Source organism: Larimichthys crocea, chromosome VIII (assembly GCF_000972845.2).
Source record: "Larimichthys crocea isolate SSNF chromosome VIII, L_crocea_2.0, whole genome shotgun sequence".
NCBI lineage: Eukaryota > Metazoa > Chordata > Actinopteri > Sciaenidae > Larimichthys > Larimichthys crocea.
The window spans coordinates 31911586-31933488 of record NC_040018.1 but is presented as its reverse complement, the minus strand read 5'-3'; the positions used below and the strand labels follow the sequence as shown (position 1 = coordinate 31933488).

At 46.2% G+C, this 21903-nt stretch overlaps 1 protein-coding gene across 2 annotated transcripts in view; it reads right to left on the bottom strand.

The window, feature by feature from the left end:
* Positions 1-5261: 5261 nt before the first annotated feature.
* gpn1 (GPN-loop GTPase 1) overlaps positions 5262-21903 on the bottom strand; it is a 36893-nt gene continuing 20251 nt past the window's right edge. Inside the window, exons 7-13 of one of the 2 annotated variants that reach the window (XM_027281233.1) lie at positions 7908-7953; positions 7679-7825; positions 6803-6885; positions 6688-6727; positions 6214-6304; positions 6033-6137; positions 5262-5678 (exon numbers count right to left, since the gene is read on the bottom strand). In XM_027281233.1, coding sequence (XP_027137034.1) covers positions 5572-5678; positions 6033-6137; positions 6214-6304; positions 6688-6727; positions 6803-6885; positions 7679-7825; positions 7908-7953 — 619 coding nt within the window. In that variant the 3' untranslated portion in view covers positions 5262-5571. Of the gene's footprint in view, positions 5679-6032; positions 6149-6213; positions 6305-6687; positions 6728-6802; positions 6886-7678; positions 7826-7907; positions 7954-21903 lie in introns of both variants that reach the window. The other variant, XR_003462717.1, reaches the window with a different exon arrangement.

The window sequence follows — 21903 nt, the reverse complement described above, 5'->3', positions numbered from 1 at the left end:
TAGGTTAGTGTGTATCAGTGTGTGTCTGTGTATTTTAGTGTGTATCAGTGTGTGTCTGTGTATGTTAGTGTGTATCAGTGTGTGTCAGTGTATGTTAGTGTGTGTCTGTGTGTGTTAGTGTGTATCAGTGTGTGTTAGTGTGTGTCTGTGTAGGTTAGTGTGTATCAGTGTGTGTCTGTGTATTTTAGTGTGTATCAGTGTGTGTCTGTGTATGTTAGTGTGTATCAGTGTGTGTCAGTGTATGTTAGTGTGTGTCTGTGTGTGTTAGTGTGTATCAGTGTGTGTTAGTGTGTGTCTGTGTAGGTTAGTGTGTATCAGTGTGTGTCTGTGTATTTTAGTGTGTATCAGTGTGTGTCTGTGTATGTTAGTGTGTATCAGTGTGTGTCAGTGTATGTTAGTGTGTGTCTGTGTGTGTTAGTGTGTATCAGTGTGTGTTAGTGTGTGTCTGTGTAGGTTAGTGTGTATCAGTGTGTGTCTGTGTATTTTAGTGTGTATCAGTGTGTGTCTGTGTATGTTAGTGTGTATCAGTGTGTGTCAGTGTATGTTAGTGTGTGTCTGTGTGTGTTAGTGTGTATCAGTGTGTGTTAGTGTGTGTCTGTGTAGGTTAGTGTGTATCAGTGTGTGTCTGTGTATTTTAGTGTGTATCAGTGTGTGTCTGTGTATGTTAGTGTGTATCAGTGTGTGTCAGTGTATGTTAGTGTGTGTCTGTGTGTGTTAGTGTGTATCAGTGTGTGTTAGTGTGTGTCTGTGTAGGTTAGTGTGTATCAGTGTGTGTCTGTGTATTTTAGTGTGTATCAGTGTGTGTCTGTGTATGTTAGTGTGTATCAGTGTGTGTCAGTGTATGTTAGTGTGTGTCTGTGTGTGTTAGTGTGTATCAGTGTGTGTTAGTGTGTGTCTGTGTAGGTTAGTGTGTATCAGTGTGTGTCTGTGTATTTTAGTGTGTATCAGTGTGTGTCTGTGTATGTTAGTGTGTATCAGTGTGTGTCAGTGTATGTTAGTGTGTGTCTGTGTGTGTTAGTGTGTATCAGTGTGTGTTAGTGTGTGTCTGTGTAGGTTAGTGTGTATCAGTGTGTGTCTGTGTATTTTAGTGTGTATCAGTGTGTGTCTGTGTATGTTAGTGTGTATCAGTGTGTGTCAGTGTATGTTAGTGTGTGTCTGTGTGTGTTAGTGTGTATCAGTGTGTGTTAGTGTGTGTCTGTGTAGGTTAGTGTGTATCAGTGTGTGTCTGTGTATTTTAGTGTGTATCAGTGTGTGTCTGTGTATGTTAGTGTGTATCAGTGTGTGTCAGTGTATGTTAGTGTGTGTCTGTGTGTGTTAGTGTGTATCAGTGTGTGTTAGTGTGTGTCTGTGTAGGTTAGTGTGTATCAGTGTGTGTCTGTGTATTTTAGTGTGTATCAGTGTGTGTCTGTGTATGTTAGTGTGTATCAGTGTGTGTCAGTGTATGTTAGTGTGTGTCTGTGTGTGTTAGTGTGTATCAGTGTGTGTTAGTGTGTGTCTGTGTAGGTTAGTGTGTATCAGTGTGTGTCTGTGTATTTTAGTGTGTATCAGTGTGTGTCTGTGTATGTTAGTGTGTATCAGTGTGTGTCAGTGTATGTTAGTGTGTGTCTGTGTGTGTTAGTGTGTATCAGTGTGTGTTAGTGTGTGTCTGTGTAGGTTAGTGTGTATCAGTGTGTGTCTGTGTATTTTAGTGTGTATCAGTGTGTGTCTGTGTATGTTAGTGTGTATCAGTGTGTGTCAGTGTATGTTAGTGTGTGTCTGTGTGTGTTAGTGTGTATCAGTGTGTGTTAGTGTGTGTCTGTGTAGGTTAGTGTGTATCAGTGTGTGTCTGTGTATTTTAGTGTGTATCAGTGTGTGTCTGTGTATGTTAGTGTGTATCAGTGTGTGTCAGTGTATGTTAGTGTGTGTCTGTGTGTGTTAGTGTGTATCAGTGTGTGTTAGTGTGTGTCTGTGTAGGTTAGTGTGTATCAGTGTGTGTCTGTGTATTTTAGTGTGTATCAGTGTGTGTCTGTGTATGTTAGTGTGTATCAGTGTGTGTCAGTGTATGTTAGTGTGTGTCTGTGTGTGTTAGTGTGTATCAGTGTGTGTTAGTGTGTGTCTGTGTAGGTTAGTGTGTATCAGTGTGTGTCTGTGTATTTTAGTGTGTATCAGTGTGTGTCTGTGTATGTTAGTGTGTATCAGTGTGTGTCAGTGTATGTTAGTGTGTGTCTGTGTGTGTTAGTGTGTATCAGTGTGTGTTAGTGTGTGTCTGTGTAGGTTAGTGTGTATCAGTGTGTGTCTGTGTATTTTAGTGTGTATCAGTGTGTGTCTGTGTATGTTAGTGTGTATCAGTGTGTGTCAGTGTATGTTAGTGTGTGTCTGTGTGTGTTAGTGTGTATCAGTGTGTGTTAGTGTGTGTCTGTGTAGGTTAGTGTGTATCAGTGTGTGTCTGTGTATTTTAGTGTGTATCAGTGTGTGTCTGTGTATGTTAGTGTGTATCAGTGTGTGTCAGTGTATGTTAGTGTGTGTCTGTGTGTGTTAGTGTGTATCAGTGTGTGTTAGTGTGTGTCTGTGTAGGTTAGTGTGTATCAGTGTGTGTCTGTGTATTTTAGTGTGTATCAGTGTGTGTCTGTGTATGTTAGTGTGTATCAGTGTGTGTCAGTGTATGTTAGTGTGTGTCTGTGTGTGTTAGTGTGTATCAGTGTGTGTTAGTGTGTGTCTGTGTAGGTTAGTGTGTATCAGTGTGTGTCTGTGTATTTTAGTGTGTATCAGTGTGTGTCTGTGTATGTTAGTGTGTATCAGTGTGTGTCAGTGTATGTTAGTGTGTGTCTGTGTGTGTTAGTGTGTATCAGTGTGTGTTAGTGTGTGTCTGTGTAGGTTAGTGTGTATCAGTGTGTGTCTGTGTATTTTAGTGTGTATCAGTGTGTGTCTGTGTATGTTAGTGTGTATCAGTGTGTGTCAGTGTATGTTAGTGTGTGTCTGTGTGTGTTAGTGTGTATCAGTGTGTGTTAGTGTGTGTCTGTGTAGGTTAGTGTGTATCAGTGTGTGTCTGTGTATTTTAGTGTGTATCAGTGTGTGTCTGTGTATGTTAGTGTGTATCAGTGTGTGTCAGTGTATGTTAGTGTGTGTCTGTGTGTGTTAGTGTGTATCAGTGTGTGTTAGTGTGTGTCTGTGTAGGTTAGTGTGTATCAGTGTGTGTCTGTGTATTTTAGTGTGTATCAGTGTGTGTCTGTGTATGTTAGTGTGTATCAGTGTGTGTCAGTGTATGTTAGTGTGTGTCTGTGTGTGTTAGTGTGTATCAGTGTGTGTTAGTGTGTGTCTGTGTAGGTTAGTGTGTATCAGTGTGTGTCTGTGTATTTTAGTGTGTATCAGTGTGTGTCTGTGTATGTTAGTGTGTATCAGTGTGTGTCAGTGTATGTTAGTGTGTGTCTGTGTGTGTTAGTGTGTATCAGTGTGTGTTAGTGTGTGTCTGTGTAGGTTAGTGTGTATCAGTGTGTGTCTGTGTATTTTAGTGTGTATCAGTGTGTGTCTGTGTATGTTAGTGTGTATCAGTGTGTGTCAGTGTATGTTAGTGTGTGTCTGTGTGTGTTAGTGTGTATCAGTGTGTGTTAGTGTGTGTCTGTGTAGGTTAGTGTGTATCAGTGTGTGTCTGTGTATTTTAGTGTGTATCAGTGTGTGTCTGTGTATGTTAGTGTGTATCAGTGTGTGTCAGTGTATGTTAGTGTGTGTCTGTGTGTGTTAGTGTGTATCAGTGTGTGTTAGTGTGTGTCTGTGTAGGTTAGTGTGTATCAGTGTGTGTCTGTGTATTTTAGTGTGTATCAGTGTGTGTCTGTGTATGTTAGTGTGTATCAGTGTGTGTCAGTGTATGTTAGTGTGTGTCTGTGTGTGTTAGTGTGTATCAGTGTGTGTTAGTGTGTGTCTGTGTATGTTAGTGTGTATCAGTGTGTGTCTGTGTATGTTAGTGTGTATCAGTGTGTGTCTGTGTATGTTAGTGTGTATCAGTGTGTGTCAGTGTATGTTAGTGTGTGTCTGTGTGTGTTAGTGTGTATCAGTGTGTGTTAGTGTGTGTCTGTGTAGGTTAGTGTGTATCAGTGTGTGTCTGTGTATTTTAGTGTGTATCAGTGTGTGTCTGTGTATGTTAGTGTGTATCAGTGTGTGTCAGTGTATGTTAGTGTGTGTCTGTGTGTGTTAGTGTGTATCAGTGTGTGTTAGTGTGTGTCTGTGTAGGTTAGTGTGTATCAGTGTGTGTCTGTGTATTTTAGTGTGTATCAGTGTGTGTCTGTGTATGTTAGTGTGTATCAGTGTGTGTCAGTGTATGTTAGTGTGTGTCTGTGTGTGTTAGTGTGTATCAGTGTGTGTCAGTGTGTATCAGTGTGTGTCTGTGTGTGTCAGTGTGTATCAGTGTGTGTCTGTGTATGTTAGTGTGTATCAGTGTGTATTAGTGTGTGTCTGTGTAGGTTAGTGTGTATCAGTGTGTGTCTGTGTGTGTCAGTGTGTGGATGGTGACTCAGCGGCTCTTCAGTCCGACCACGCTGCCGGATTTCAGCGAGCGTGTAGGCGACAGAACAGAGCCGAGCGTTGGCAGAGCGTTTGCAGAGTCGCTGGCAGACGGAGGATCAGGATCATTCAGAGACATGAATGAAGACACGCTGATCCTCCTCCTGTCACGACGTGGATAGAGTGAACCGCTCCTCCGTTCAGACACGTTCATTCACGTCTTCCATAAAGTCAAGTTAATATGAGCCACATGTTCCTCGTCCTGTCAGACAGCAGCTGAGTAAACAAACAAACAAACAAACAAACAAACAAACAGGCCTTCACCTTTGACTTCGATGTTTTTTTATTTACCAGTACAGTAGTGTGTGTGTGTGTGTGTGTGTGTGTGTGTGTGTGGGCAGGAAAGAGACGTGATGAGCAAAACAGACACACACAGACAAATAATATTCCCCACACACACATTCATACCACACTTTTACATCCACACCAACACACACAGACCATTTTAGTTGCAATCATGTATTCCGTTGCTAAGCAACAATGTGGAATGCAGCAGAAAAAGGCCTGGATCAAACAGTATGGAACGCAGCCCTCAGCATGTGTTGGGAAGTTGGTCATATGTAAAAATGTTTCATGCTCAGATTAGACTGGAACCAAAGCTCTGTGTGTTTTCCTCTGCAGTGACCCGATGAAGTGAAATCCATGCAAGCTTTGTCTCTTCAACACAGGCAGAATTATTAATTATGACTTAATTTGAGTATTTTAATGGAAAAGCGGGAGCAGAAGGGTTAAAGCTTTCAACTAAAAGGTTTTTATTTTGCAGCTCGGAAATCGTTTCAGTGACGAACAAGAACACGACGAGTCTTCACTCATATAAAAATAGAACTTTTCCTTTTCTTGTGGAAGCAGCAGCCAATCAGCTTTCAGCAGAGGTCACCTGATTAGACAGGAAGTTCAGCTGAACGTCTGAAGAAAAAAACGTCCAAAGTCTCCACAGGTCGGTCCGGATCCCACGGAGGGGAACTCTGTCCTCCACCTTCATCAGTCTCCGTGTGTCTGTCCTGACTCACTCAGGGGTCAGAGGTCAGGGGTCAGAGGTCAGGGTCCCTCAGGCGCTGCACACTTTTTGTTTCGGACCTGAACCACTTCCTTCCTCTCAAGCAGGAAGTTTCCGAAGGCGTCGGCCTCTTTGCTCTCCTCCGTGGCTGGAAACAACAGCAGCAGCATTATTTCACACTTCAACCACGTTTTGATTTCATTTCTTAGTTTTGTTTTTTTACAGTGTACATCTGTGCGTTTGTTTTTTTACAGTGTATTTATGGATTAAAGCATAACAAATCTTTTCATATTCCCACTTTAATTTATGGAACATGTTACAGGTCACGTTACTTCACACCTACTGAAAAACTCAGACATACAGCTCCTCTCATGAACATCAAGTTCAAAGACTCGACCAACAGGAACCGCTCATCTACTCACTTCAGTCTAATTCTGTGTTTTTACAGTGTACCTGTGTTTTTACAGTGTGTACCTGTGTTTTTACAGTGTATCTTTCTCACCGCTGTGGTCGATGTCGTCCGTGTCGCTGTCCTCTTCCTCCTCGTCGTCGTCAGGGTTACCACGGGTCATGATGAGGTCACTGGGCCCGGCTATGTCAGCTTCCTCTGTGGACAGGAAGTCACTCAGCAAACTACCACAATAAAAGACAACAACAACAAAGCGGCGACAGTCTGTCTCTACCTGTGGAAGGTGTGGTCGTCATGGCGACGGCGCCCAGGTCCTTCCTGAGCCGCTCCAGCTGCTGCTGCTGCTTCTGAGACTGAGCCTCCACCTGACGGAGACGCAGACCGAACACGTGAAGAAGAAACACACACACTCACACACACTCTCACACACACACACTCTCTCTCACACACACACACACACACTCTCTCACACACACACACACACACACACACACACACACACTCACACACACACACTCTCTCTCTCTCTCTCTCTCACACACACACACACACACTCTCTCTCACACACACACACACACAGACACACACACTCACAAAGACACACACACTCTCTCTCTCTCACACACACACACACACACTCTCTCTCTCACACACACACACACACACACACAGACACACACACTCTCTCTCACACACACACACACACACACACACACACACTCACACACACACTCACACTCACACTCACCAGCTGTCTGCGCAGTCGTTCATATTCAGGCCGATAGTCTCTGTAGAAGAAGAAGCAGAGTTGATCACAGGTGAGTCAGACACCTGAGGAGTCAGACAGGAAGTGTGTCACTCACCTGTCGTACTCTTCAGCAGCATCCTCCACCTGAACAAACAGCTCGTCCAATCCGCTTCCTGTCACCGCGGACACGCCCACCACCTGCAGACACACAGGAAGTAGAGCTCAGAGGGGGAGGGGCTTGTTGTGGACGTTGATTGGCGTTAGCAGCCAATAGCATCAGCTCTACCTTCCAGTGAACACGGCCAGACCAGAACAGAACCTCTGAGCCCAGAACAGAACCTCTGAGCCCAGACAGAACCTCTGAGCCCAGAACAGAACCTCTGAGCCCAGAACAGAACCTCTGAGCCCAGACAGAACCTCTGAGCCCAGAACAGAACCTCTGAACTAGGGCTGCTCGATTATGGAAAAAATCAATATCACGATTATTGAAACGATTAATTCTGAGTTTCACAGCATTTATTCAAAAACACTTTGTTATTGATTCTTTATGCAAAATATTCAAATTGAAAATACATTTTGGACCAAGAGGAGCAGCTGTTGCCTTGTAGCAAATCTTGCACATTATGTGCTGCCGCTTCTCGTCGGATTCTTCTCGTTCGCTTTCAATCTCTTCTTCTCTTTTCAAGTCTTTGAACACCGACACACCTCCTCACTCTGCAGCTGCGTGAGGGAGTATGGGCTCTCCTGTTAGGCAGCGGGGCCACGTCAAATGGAATGTATTGTGCATGCACGTCTCTCAGAAAATAAATCGTTTAAACTCGATTATATGATTTTTGAGATCGTTTGACAACAAAATCGAAATCGCGATCAAAATTCAATTAATTGCACAACCCTACTCTGAACCCAGAACAGAACCTCTGAACCCAGGCCCAAGCTAACAGTAAGAGCTTCACTACTGAGTCTGGGGCTCTGACCCGGCTCGCCCTCTCACCCTCAGGTTGGTGTAGAACTCGTCGAGAACCAGACTCATGGAGCGCGTCAGGTTGCTCACGTACGATGTCTCCTGGTTCAGAGCGTCCTGGAAGACCTCAAAGTCCTTCATCCACTCCACTGCAAAGCTGTGGTCGATGATGTCAGTCTGCACACAACGACAGCAGCAACAGGTCAACGCGGCAACACGGCAACAGGAAGTCAACACTGCAGGCAGGAAGTGACCTCACCTTGTTCATGACGACGATGAAGGGCAGCTTGGTCTTGTAGAGAATACTGAAGGAGACAAACACGAGAAGGACGGAGAGACATCAGCACACTTCAGACAAACATCTGTTCAACTTCCTGAGCCGACATCTGGACGGACGTGACACGTGACGGCGTGCTCCAGGAGAAGTCTGGAACAGACGTGTCGTCGCAGGTTGTAACCTCGATGGTCAAAAACAAAACACACCAATAATAATCGAAAATAAAACGAGACATCCACTGGAAGTGACAACACGAACTTCTTGATTGATTGATTAGGGCTGCAATGATTAGTCGACCATGAAGAAGGTACGGTGCCACAGAAGAAGAGGAAGATGAGAGTGTGTGTGTGTGTGTGTGTGTGTGTGTGTGTATATATATTAGTGCTGTCAAAATTAACGCGTTAATTTTGTCGATTAATTTTAAAGAATTAACGCGTTAAAAAAAATTAACGCAATTAACGCGGTTTTGTTTACTTCCGGTGGCGGCCGCCATTTTGGATGTGGCAAAGTAGAGCTTTGTTTCCCAGATATATTAGTGTGTGTGTGAATGGGTTGTATAAGAGGATTCACTTAAAGCCCCCGGCGGACTGCGCCCTGGGCGGTCGCCCACATTGCCACTAAAACCGGCCCGCTTGTATTAGTTTACGGGCAGATCTCTCACATCCAATATGGCAGACGAACGTATCGCAGAATGGACCAACCTGCTCAATGAGGCATCATGTATATGTCTATGATCTCATCCTAACTAAAGGAGAGGTCTATGTATATATGTCTATGATCTATCCTAACTAAAGCAGAGGTCTATGTCTATGATCTATCCTAACTAAAGGAGAGGCTAGTATATTAGTCTATGATCTTTAACTAAAGGAGAGTTCTGTATATATGTCTGATCTATCCTAAACTAAGGAGAGTCTATGTATATGTCTATGATCTATCCTAACTAAAGGAAGTCGGTGTGTAAAGATGGATAAGGACTTTTAGGGGGAAATTTCCATTTTAAACGTTGCCTGACCGGCTCGTTGGACAAAAACAAGGCATTTGCACAGTTTGCAAAGCCGAATTTAAATTCCACAGAAGTAACACGACTTTAACATATCACCTCCAAAACAAAACCCAGTCTACACTACAAGAGTGTGGCACTCGTCAGTATATTTCCTCATTCTGGATTTTCTCCGTTTGCAACTGTGCATCTGTGCACTTAAGCCAATAACATTGAATGAATTTAAATTTGTATACTTTCCTCATGTGATTGTGATACGTTAAACATTATATTGATCATTTTACATAATAAATATTCATTATAAGCTTCAGTCTCAGAAAATGCAGGTAATTTATTTGAAACATTTTATGATAGATTAATCCGCGATATAATTACAGATTTTTTGCGATTAATTGTTAATTTTTTTAATCGTTGACAGCCCAATAGAGTATATATATAGATAATAATATATATATATATATATATATATATATATATATATATATATATGATATATATAGATCTAATATATATATATATAGATAATCCTTAGGACTGTCAAAGCGCTTAAAAAATTAACTATTAATCGCAAAAATTGCCTGTAATTAATCGCGATTAATCTCGCAAGAAATGTAGCATAAATTAAATGGCAGTTTTCGGAACTGAAGCTTATAATGAATATTTAGTTATGTAAAAGGATTCAAATTAATGTAGATAAACACAGAGAAAGTATATTTAAAATTCATGCATTTTATTGGCTTAAGGTGCACAAGTATGCACAGTGCAACAGAAAAAATCCAGATGAGGAATAAATACTGACAGTGCCACACTCCTGTATGTAGACTGGGGTTTTGCTTTTTGAGGTGATATGTTAAAGTCGGGTACTTCTGGTGGAATTTAAATTCGCTTTGCAAACTGTGGCAATTGCCTTGTTTTTTGTCCAACCGAGCCGTCAGGCAACTTTTTAAAATGAAATGTTCCCCTAAAGTCCGTCCTTATCCATCTTTACCCAACCGGACTCTCCTTTAGTTAAATAGATCTAGACATATATACTAGACTCTCCTTAAGTTAGGATAATCATAGACATATATCACAGACTCTCCTTTATTAGGATGATCATAGACAGATATACATAGACTCTCCGTTATTAGGATAGATCAAGACATATGAGCACAGACCTCTCCTTATTTAGGATAAATCATAGACATATATCCAGTAGAATCTCCTTTAGATGGAGAGATCATAGACATATATCACATACTCCTCCTTTAGTTGAGAGATCATAGGACAGAGTGCACAACTCTCCTTTAGATTATGTAGAGATCATAGACATATACATAGACTCTCCTTTAGTTAGGATAGGATCATAGAGCATATATACATATACTCTCCGTTAGATAGGGATAGATCAAGACATATATAACATAGACTTCTCCTTTAGTTTAGGATAGATCATAACATAATATCATAGACCTCGCCGTTAGTTAGGATAGATCATAGACATATACATAATGTCGCATTGAGCAGGTTGGTCCGTGTTGGATACGTACGTCCGCCTATTGGATGTGGCAGATCTGCCCGGAAACTAAAACAAGCAGGGCCGGTTTTAGTGTGAGGCAATGTGGGCGACCGTGCAGGGCGCATCCCGTGAGGCTTTAAGTTAATGCCTCGTATACACCCATTCACACACACACTAAATATATATGGAAACAAAACTCTACGTTGCCACATCCAAATGGCGGCCGCCACAGGAAGTGAAAACAAACCGCGTAAATTGCGTTAATTTTTTTAACTGCGTTTAATGTCTTTAAAATGAATCGGACAAAATTAACACATAATTTTGACAGGCACTATGAATATATATATACACACACACACACACACCCTCATCCTTCTGTGTCACAGTACCTTCTTCATGGTCGACTAATCATTGCAGCCGTAACAATCAAGAGTTTTTCCGTGGTTTCCACTTCAGTGGATGTCGCGTTTTATTTTCCGATTAGTATGGGTGTGTTTTGTTTTTGACCCATCGAGGTTACAACCTGCGACGACACGTCTGTGCCAGAAGTCTCCTGGAGCACGCCTGTCAAGTGTCACGTCCGTCCAGATGTCGGCGTCAGGGTAAAAAGTTGAACAGATGTTTGATCTGAAGTGTGCTGAAGTCTCTCCGTCCTTCACCCCCCCCCCCCCCCCCCCCCCACTCGTGTTGTCTCCTGCATATTCTCTAAAAGACCAAGCTGCCCTTCTCGTCGTCATGACAAGGTTGAGGTCCCTTCCTGCCTTCAGTGTTGACTTCCGTGCCGTGTTGCCGAGTTGAACCTGTGGCTGCTGTCGTGGTGTCAAGACTGGACATCATCGGCAGCCCCCACACAGCTTTGCAGTGGGTGGATGAAGGACTTTGAGGTCGCCAGGACGCGCTTGGAACCAGGAGACATCGTACGTGAACAACCTGACGCGCTCCAGAGTCTGGTTCTGGACGAGTGTTCTACACCAACCTGAGGGTGAGAGGGCGAGCCGGGCCAGAAGCGGGCCAGAGCCGGGCCATAAAAAAAAAAAAGAGAAAAAAAAAAGAAAAGAGAAAGAAAGAAGCCCCATACTCAGTAGGTTAAAGCTTCTTACTGTTAGCTTGGGTCTGGGTTTCAGAGGTTCGGCTGGGTTCAGATAAGTTTGTGCAATTAATTTGAATTTTGATCGCGATATGCGATTTTGTTGTCAACGATCTCAAAAATCAGATAATCGAGTTAACATTTAATTTTCTGAGAGACGTGCATTCACATAATTCCATTTGACGTGCCCCGCTGCCTAACAGGAGGCCAGACCCCTCACCAGCTGCAGAGTGAGGAGGTGTTGGCGGGTCAAAGCAGTGAGTGAGATTGAAAGCGAACGAGAAAATCCGACGAGAAGCGGCAGCACATAATTGCAAGATTTGCTACAAGCAAACATCTGCTCCTCTTGGTAACTCTACAAATGTATCAAACCATCTCAAACAAAAGCCAGTCACTCACGACGAATAATAAAGAAACAAAAAGACAAGCCAGTGCCACAAAACCAAGCAAGACGTCAGCGTCAAACCGTCCTCGATCACAAACCACATTGTTTTATGCAGCTCTACCGAACAAGTCCGGAGAGGCACAAGAATCAGGCGACGTTTACACATGAGCGGGATTGGAGAAGAATATTCCCAAAAATAACATCGTGCACATGCATCGTTTTTAAAGTGTCTTAGCTAAGATAGAAGAATGCTTGTTTATAGTTTATTTTGGTCATAAATACAAAATTTGCAAGAGCATCTGATCCATAGTTTTTTTGGATACATTTAGGTTATATATATATATAATATAATAGATAGTAGATAATAGATAGATAGATAGATAGATAGGATAGATAGATAGATAGATAGAGAGAATAGATAGATAGATTGATTTAAATGCTTTATAGCGCAAACAGCGTAAAGTCCATAGTTGTATCCAAATGTAGTTGCAATTTTGAATAGTGGGCATAAAGAATCAAGAACAAAGTGGTTTTGAATAAAGGCTGTGAAACTCAAAATGAATCGTTTCAATAATCGTGAATTGATTTTTTTTCCATAATCAGAGGCAGCCCTAGTTTGCAGAGGTTCGTCTGGGCTCGAGGTTTTCTGTTCTGGCTCAGAGGTTCTGGCTGGGCTCAGAGGTTTCTGTTTTCTGGGGCTCAGAGGTTTCTTCTGGTCAGAGGTGCTGTTCTGGCTCAGAAGGTTCTGGTTCTGGGCTCGGAGGTTCCTGTTTCCTGGGCTCAGAGGGTCTGGTCCTGGGCTCAGAGGTTCTGTTCTGGGCGTCAGAGGTTGCTGTCTGGGCTCATAGGTTTCTGTATGGGCTCAGAGGTCTGTCTGGGCTCAGAGGTTCCTGTCTGGTCTGGCCGTGTTCACTGGAAGGTAGAGCTGAAGGCTAATTTGGCCTGCTAACGCCAATCAACGTCCACAACAAGTCCCTCCCCCGCTGAGCTCTACGTCTGTGTGTCTGCAGGTGGTGGCGTGTCCGCGGTACAGGAAAGGATTGACGAGCTGTTTTGTTTCAGGTGGAGGATGCTCTGAAGAGTACGAGCAGGTGAGTGAGCACACTTCCTTTCTGACTCGCTCAGGTGTCTGACTCACCTGTGATCAACCTGCTTCGTCTTCTACAAGACCTATCGGCCTGAATAGAACGACTGCGGGCGACATCTTGTGGTGTGAGTGTGGTGTGGTGAGTGTGTGTTGTGTTTGGTGTGGTGTGTGTGTGTGTGTGGAAGAGAGAGTGTGTGTGTCTTGTGAGTGTGTGGTTGTGTGTGTTGTGTGTGTGTGCGTGTGTTGGTTGTGGCGTGGGTGTGTGTGTGTGTGTGAGAGAGAGAAGAGAGAAGAGAGAGTGTTGTGTTGTCTGTGGTGTGGTGTCGGTGTGGGTGTGTGTTGTGGGTTTGAGAGAGAGTGTGGTGTGTTGTCTGTGTGTGTGGTGTGTGTGTGTGTGACGAGAGCGTGTGGTGTGGTCGTGTGTGTGTGTGTGGTGTGAGAGAGAGAAGGTGTGTTGTGGTGTGTGTGTGAGAGCGCGGGGGGGGGTCTGTTTTAAGGTGTGGTGTTTCTGTGTGTTAGTGTGTGCGAAGCGCGCGCGCGTGTGTGTGGTGTTTTGGTGGTTATGATGGGCGTGTTGTCCGTGTGTGCGTGTGTGTGTGGTGTGTTGTGTGTGTGTGTACGCGCGCGCGCGCGCAGCGCGCGACGAGAGCGCCGCGCGCGTGTGTGTGTGTAGTGTCGTTGTTGTTGTGGTGCGCGCGCTATGCTTTGTGTGTGCGTGTGTGTTATTGGTGGGTGTGTGACGCGCGCGCGGCGCGCGCGCGCCGCGCGCGCGCGATGTGGATGGTGTGTGTGTGGTGTCTGGTGTGATGTGGGTTACTTTGTGTGTGTGTGTCGTGTGTGCGCGCGCGTGTGTGTAAGGGAGTTCTGTGTGCGTGGTGAGTCCGGTGTGTGTGTGTGTGCGAGCGCGCAGCGCGTGGTTGTGTGTGTGTGTGTGTGTGTGTGTGTGGTGATGTGAGTTATTTGCTGATGTGTGTGTGTGTGGTGTGGTGTGATGCAGATGTGTGTGCGATAGTGTGGTAGTCCCTAGTGATGATGTGTGGTGTGCCGCGCGCGCGCGGTTGATGGTGTGCCGTGGTGTGTGTGGTGGTGTGGTGCAAGCCGCGCGCCGCGCGCGCGCGCGCGCGCGCTGTGTGTGTGGTTGTGCTGTGTTTTGGTATGTGGTGTGTGTGTGGTGTGGTGTGTGCGCGCGCGTGTGGTGTGATGTGCCTAGTGTGGTGTGATGTGTAGATGTAGTGCGCGCGCGCGCGCGCGCGCGCGCGCGCGCGGGGGTGTCGTGTGGTGCTGTGTCTGTGTGTGTGTGTGTGATGTGTGTGTGTGTAGAGCGCCGCGCGCGTGTAGTGGTGTGCGCGCGCGCGTGGTGGATGTGTCTGTAGTGTGCGAGCGCAGCGGCGCGCGGCGAGCATGTAGGTGTGGGTGATGCGCGTGTGTGTGGCGACGCGCGCGCGCGCGTTGATGTGTGTGTTGCAGCAGCGCGTGTGATGTGTGTTGAGATAGTGTGTGATAGTTGTTGTGTTGTGTGGGGTGGGTGTGTGCGCGCGCGCCGCGCGACGCGTGGGTGTGTTGTGTGACGCGTGTGTGTGCGCGCGAGCGATGTGTGTGTTGTGTGCCGCCCGCGCAGCGACGCGCGAGCTGGGGGTGTGTCTGTGGTGCGTGTGTAGTGGGTGAGGTGTAGCCGCGCGTGTGGTGTGGTGTTTGTGCGCGCCAGCGCCGCGTCGCGGTGTGTGTGATGCGTGTGTGGTGTGTGTGTGGGTGTGTGGCTGTGTGTGCGCGCGCGTGTGGTGTAGTGTGGATGTAGTGCGCGCAGATGTTGTGTGTGTGTAGTGTTCCGGCGTGTGTGCGATTGTGTGTGTGTTGTTGTGTGCTGTCTCGTGTGGTGCATACGACGAGTAGTGTGTGATGTCTGTTTGTGCGCGCGCTGGTGTGTGGTGTCGGTGTGAGCGCCTATGTGTGTGGTAGTTGTGTGCGCGCGTGTGTGTGTGTGTTGGTGCGCGCGTGTAGTGTTGTGTTTTAGGGGGGGAGTGTGTGCGGCGCGTGTGTATGTGTGGGTTGTGCGAGCGCGTGGCTGTGTGTGTGCGCGTGTCGTGTGCGTGTGGTGTTTATGACCATATCTTGCCCGTGTCTCGGTCTCGTTCCGTCCGGTGGCGCTCCGTCGCCCCGCGCCTACCGGCCGTCTGGCGCTTCCGGCAGGCCCTGGGCGCCCGTCGCCTGCCGCCCCCCCCTTCCCCCCGTTCCGCCCGCCTGTCGCCGCTTTAGATTGTTAGTGGTCCTTTTCCTTGTGGTTCGTTTGCTGGATGCCTTCCGGGCCACAGCGGCAGCTGCCTCGCCGGGCCCAAGTGGCCCTCCTCCGCCCCGTGGTCCCCTGCCGCCGCCGCGCGGCCGCGGCCCGCGCCACGGCGACCTCGACCCCTCGGTGCGACAGCTCACTGATCCCACCCCAGGTACGTAAAACCAGGTACACACTGTAAAAACCCGTATACACTGGGACACAACCAGGTATCCTTTAAAAAACAAGGTATACTGTTACCCCGACAGGTCTACGAGAAAAACCCAGGACCCCACTGTAAAACCCCCGGTAATATACTGTAACAACCCCCGTGAACACGTCAAAAACACAGGTTACACTGTAAAAACCCAGGTCCCACTGTAAAAACCCAGGTAACTGTAAAAAAAACACCGGTCATACAACTGTACAAACCAGGGACACTGTAAAAACACAGGTATATACTGTAAAAACACAGGTATACCTGTAAAAACCCAGGGATACACTGTAAAACACAGGTACACACTGGAAAAAACACAGGTACACTGTAAAAAAACAGTTACACTGTAAAAACCAGGTAATATACGGTAAAAACCAGGTATACCGGTAAAACACAGTACACTGTAAAACACAGGTACACACTGTAAAACACAGGATATACTGTAAAAACACAGGTATAACTGTAAAAACACAGGTACACACTTAAAAACACAGGTATTACTGGTAAAAAAGCACAGGTATAACACTGTAAAACACAGGTACACTTAAAAACACAGGTACACTGTAAAAACACAGGTATAGCACTGTAAAACACAGTAAAAACAGAGACTGTAAAAACACAGGTAGACACGGTAAAACCACAGTACACACTGTAAATACACAGTTATACACGTAAAAACAAGGGACACACTGTAAAAACACAGGTATATACTGTAAAAACACAGGGAGGACACTGTAAAAACCAGTACACACTAGTAAAAACACAGGTCACAACGGTAAAAACCCAGAATTAGAACTGGAATGTAATGAGCGTTCCTGTGGGTCGAGTCTTTGAACTTGATGTTCAGGAGAGGAGCTGTAGTGTCTGAGTTTTTTCAGTAGGTGTGGAAGTAACGTGACCTGTAACATGTTTCCATAAATCAAAGTGGAATATAAAAGAGTTTGTTATGCTTTTAATCCATAAAACACTGTAAAAAAAACAACGCACAATGTACCTGTAAAAAAACCAAACTAAGAATGAATCAAAACGTGGTTGAAGTGGTGAAATAATGCTGGCGACTGTTGGATTTCCAGACACTGAGGAGAGCAAAGAGGCCGACACCTTCGAAACTTCCTGCTTGGAGGAAGGAAGTGGTTCAGGTCCGAAAGCAAAAAGTGATCGCGCCTGAGGACCCTGACCTCTGACCCCCTGACATCTTACCCCTGACCTCTGAACCCCTGAGTGAGTCAGGACAGACACACGGAGACTGATGAAGTTGGAGGACAGAGTTCCCCTCCGTGATCCGGCCGACCTGTGGGAACTTTGACGTTTTTTTCTCTTCAGACGTTCACTTAACTGTCTGTCTAATCAGGGTGACCTCTGCTTGAAAGCTGTTGGCTGCCTGCTTCCACGAGAAAAAGGAAAAGTTCTATTTTATATTAGTGAAGACGCGTCGGTTCGGGTTCGTCACTGAAAAGATTTCCGAGCTGCAAATAAAAACGCTTTTAGTTGAAGCTTTTTACCATTCGCTCCCGCTTTTCCATTAAAATACTCAAATTAACATAATTAATATTCGGCCTCGTGGTGAAGAAGACAGAGTTGCATGGATTTCACTTCATCGGGTCACTGCAGGGAAAACACACAGAGCTTTGGTTCCAGTCTAATCCCTGAAGCCTGAGAACTTTTTACATATACCAACTTCCCACAACATGCGGAGGCTGCGTTCCATACTGTTTTATCCAGGCCTTTTTCGGCTGCATTCGTGTGGCTCGGTTAGTCTTTGCCTTAGCAACGGAATGACATTATTATTGCAACTAAAATGTCTGTGTGTGTTTTTGGTGTGGATGTAAAAGTGGTGGTATGAATGTGTGTGTGGGGAATATTAGTTTGCTGTGTGTGTGATGTTTTTGCTCATCACTGCTCTTTCCTGCCACACAACACCACGCACACTACGGTAAGCTGGGTAAACCAAAAAACATCGAAGTAAAGTTAAGGCCCTGTTTGTTTTGTTTGTTTGTTTGTTTGTATTGGTTTTGTTTATCAGCTGCTGTCTGACAGGACAGGACATTTGCTCATATTAACTTGACTTTATGGAAGAACGTGGAATGAACGTGGTCTAAAGAAACGGAGGAGCGGGTTCACTACTATCCACGTCGAAAAGTGTAGGATCCAACTTGTTTCAATGTCAGATGTCTCGAATGATCCCTGATCCTCCTCTGCCAGCGACTCTGCAAACGCTCTGCCAACGCTTTGCCAAACGCCTGCAACGCTCGGCTCTGTTCTTCCGCCTAGCACGCTCGCTGAAATCGGCAGCGTGGTCGGACTGAAGAGCCGCTGAGTCACCATCCACACCTGACACACGACAGACAACACACTGAATACACACTAACCTACACAGACACACCATAATACACACTGAATACACACTAACACACACGACCACACTAACATACCTGATACACCTAACACACAGTGATCCCCTAAAATACACAGACCACACTACATACGAACTGATACCACTAACACCAGTGACACACTAAAATCACAGACACACACTGAACACACTAACCTACACAGACACAGCACTGATAACACACTGACAGTCTGAAGAGGGAAAATATTCAGAAAACTCCACATCCAGAGTCTGCATGAAGTTTGTTTGAACATTTCAGACAGTGTACAGGATGAGGACGTGAGACAGACGGTCCAGACTAGACAGACCAGGTGTTCAGAATGGACATTTGTATTGTGGAAGAAGTTGCTAAGTCAAAGGTCAAGGTCAGGAGTTTCAGAAAGTTTTCAGCACTCTGTGTCTTAGCTGTATTAGTTGATTGACAATTGGCCAAAGAGAATGAAGAGACACTCTCAAAATTCATCAGAAGTGCCCTGAGTCCGGCCCTCCACATTCTGCCCACTCATCCTGGTGGATACGACTTAAACCCCAGAGAACAGCAAAATACGACACGCCAAATGAGTCACAGAGAATGTCCCTTTACCCATTGAGGTGTTATGTCAGCATAGTTCTAGTCCTGGAGACCAGATTCTGTTTTACTCAGATTGGACCGGCAACAACAAGCTAGCTATTATGTCTATGAAGGCAGCAAACAGTCGCTGTGACCCTGGACACCACAGTGTGGAGATAGACTGGCACCTACGGTGCCCAACAAAGCCAACAAGCTAATACTGCTGAAGGACCTCAAGGCCCACCGGGACATCAAGGCACACACGGCCTCAAAGGCCCACACGGGACCTCAAAGGCCCACGCGGGACCTCAAGACCACACGGGACCTCAGGCCCACACGGGACTCAAGGCACACACTGGACATCAATAACTTAAGGATAGAAAATCCATAACAACGGAGACAGACAGGTCAGACAGAACGACAGCATAACCATGCAAGAATGAAACACGTTTTTACCCGGATGTCAACACTCTGATCATTGTGTGTGTTGTGTTGTTGCCTGTGTTTCGTCTGTGATTACACCAGAGTCCAAACTGTTTGGAACTGTGGCCATCCAGGCGTCCTGCAGATCCTCATGAAGTTCCTCATGAACCGTGAATCAGCTCTAGCAGATCCTCATGAAGTTCTTGAGGAACGGACCCAGCGTCCCATGCAGATCCTCCATGAAGTTGTCCTTTAGGACTGAACCCAGCGTCCTGCAAGATCCTCATGAGTTCCTCAGGGGAGGAGGGAAGGAAAGGGAGAGGACCTGAAATCCAGCGTCCTGCAAATCCTCAGGAGAGTTCTTTAGAACTGAACCCAAGCGGCCTGCAGTACCTCATGAAGTTCCTCAGGAACTGGAACCCAGCTCCGCCATACTCATGAAAGTGTCCTTTAGAAATGAACCCAGCGTCCTGCAGATCCTCATAAGTGTTCCTCGGAAATGAACCCAGCGTCCTGCGACCCTCATGAAGTTCCTCAGGAACTGAACCAGCGTCCCTGCAGGAATCCCGCATGAAGTTCCTCAGAAACTGAACCCAGCGTGCCTGCAGAACCCTCAATGAAGTTTCCTCAGAAGAACTAGAACCCAGCGTCCTGCAGACCCTCATAAGTTCCTCAGGAACTGAACCCACGTCCGTGCAGACCCTCATTAAGTTCTCGAACGGAACCCAGCGTCCGGGCAGATCCCATAGAGAGTTCCTCAGGAACTGATCCAGCGTCCTGCGATCTCATGAAGTTCCCAGACGATCCAGCGTCCTGCAGATCCTCATGAAAGTTTCCTCAGGAACTGATACAGCGTCCTGCATATCCTCATGAAGGTCCTCAGGACCTGAACCCAGCGTCCTGGCAAGATCCGGTGCTTGTGTGCCCAGAGAGCTTTGCCAATAACTTGCGGTTGTTTTTTGTGTGTGAGTGGACAGGAGGTGAGCGAGGCAGAGCAGCTACAAACACTTCATACTGCTTCTGTGACAGCTGGACATATTCATTGTCCCAGATTTATTTGTGTTATTTGTCCCCCACCGACCTTCATCAAGTAACGTCAACCTGCTCTTAGACTCCATCCCAACCAGGGCTGCTCAAGGATGTTTTACACTGTAGGTTAGTCATTCTCTATTGGAGTACGATTAATCATGTCTGTATTATAGGATATGTACCACAGGCCTTTAAGGTTAGCTGTAATAAACCTCTTCTTGAAAAGCACACGCTAGACCCAGAGGTCAACTACAGACCGAGATCCTGGGCTGTCTTGTCTGTCGGTCTGCCTGTCTGTCTGCCTGTCTGTACTGCATGTCCTGGCGGTCTGTCTGCCGTGCTGTCGGCTGTCTGGCTGTCTGTCTGACTGGCCTGCCATGCATGTCTGTCTGTCGTCTGTCTGTCTGTCCTGCCTGCTGTCCGGCCGGGTCTGGCTGTCTGTCCTGTCTGTCATGTCTGTCCCTGCCTGCACACTGCCTGCCTTCTGTCTGCAATCAGTAGCATGATCCCTCCGCTGACATTCAGCCCACTCTCTTGTCTGTTTTCTGTCTCTCTCTCCTCTGCACAGCACAGAACAGACTTTGGAGGACGACGGCTGCTGACCACACACACAGACAGACACAACACACACAGACACACACAACACAGCACACACACCACACACACCACACACAGCACACACACAGGTAACCTTCAGTCTTCAGGGTCCTCGGCAGAGCTGACTGGAGCTTCTTCAGAGCTGACATGACAGGACACTGATCCACACCCTGCCTGTCTGTCTGTCTGTCTGTCCGTGTCTGCGCTGTAACCTGTCTGTCTGTCTGTCTTCTGTCTGTACGGTCTTCTGTGACGGTCTGTCTTCTGTCTGTCAGCCAGCGTCTGTCCGGCCTGTCTGTCTGTCTGTCTGTCTGTCTGTCGGTCTGTCTGTCTATTGTCTGTCCTCACATTATAAAAATAACGAACTTTAGGTGTACGTAACACTTACAGAATCAAAACCAGAAACAAAATCATTAAAATCTATGAAATATATAGAAGAAGATATATTATTTATGAAAAAATCAAATTTCTTGTAGTGTGTTTCTATTTTTGTAACATCTGCGCTGAAGCCACGCCCACCGAACCAGAAGAAAACAACAACAAGAATCAGACTACAGTTTCCCATCGATCAACGGATCAGAAACACCGGTTCATCTAGATCACACTCGTCCCGCCTCGTATCCTTCAGATGATGTAAATGCATCTGCAGTGTGTGTGTGTGTGTGTGGTGGTGTGATGTGTGGGTGTGTGTGGTGTGTGTGTGGGTGTTGGGTGTGTGTTGTGGTGAAGCGCAGGCAACGAGGAGAGAGAAACCTCCACATCCCAACTGATGATGTCAACCTGCAGCCAATCAGCTGAGAGCCAGGCTTGCGTGCAGGTGTGTTTGTTGTGGTGTGTGTGTGTGTGTGTGTGTGTGTGTGTGTGGTGGCGTGTTTCAGAGTCAGATCAGGAAGTCACAGAAACAACACTGCAGAATATGTTATAGTGAGGAGCTGCATGATCCGGTTTACATAGAGATGTGATGAAACACGTGTGGATGCACTGAGGTGCGGAGCGGATGTCTGCAGGACAAACACACCGACTGGAAGAAGTTGAATAACATCATCTCTGAGGTCCGAAACCATGATGTCACGACAAGGAGGTCACTGCCGGCGCTCAACAGAGTGTTTCATCATGAAGAAGAGCAGCAGAAAGAAAGAAAGCAAGAAATCAAGAAACGGCAAAGAAAAAAGAAAGCAGACTGTCTACAACCTGTACTTTAGTCTCTGGTGACTGTCCCTGCAACTGTCTAAAACCGGGAACATAGTCCTCCGTGACGTCCCGCAGCACTGTCACTAAACCTAGGTGGACCCGTAGTCCTCGTTGGACGTCCCCGCAGACTGTCTAAAAACCCTGGACGTAGTCTCTGTGACTCCCGCAGACTGTCTAAAAACCGGACGTGAGTCTCCGTGACGTCCCCCGCAACTGTCCTACAACCTGGACATAGTCTCTGTGACGTCCCCACAGACTG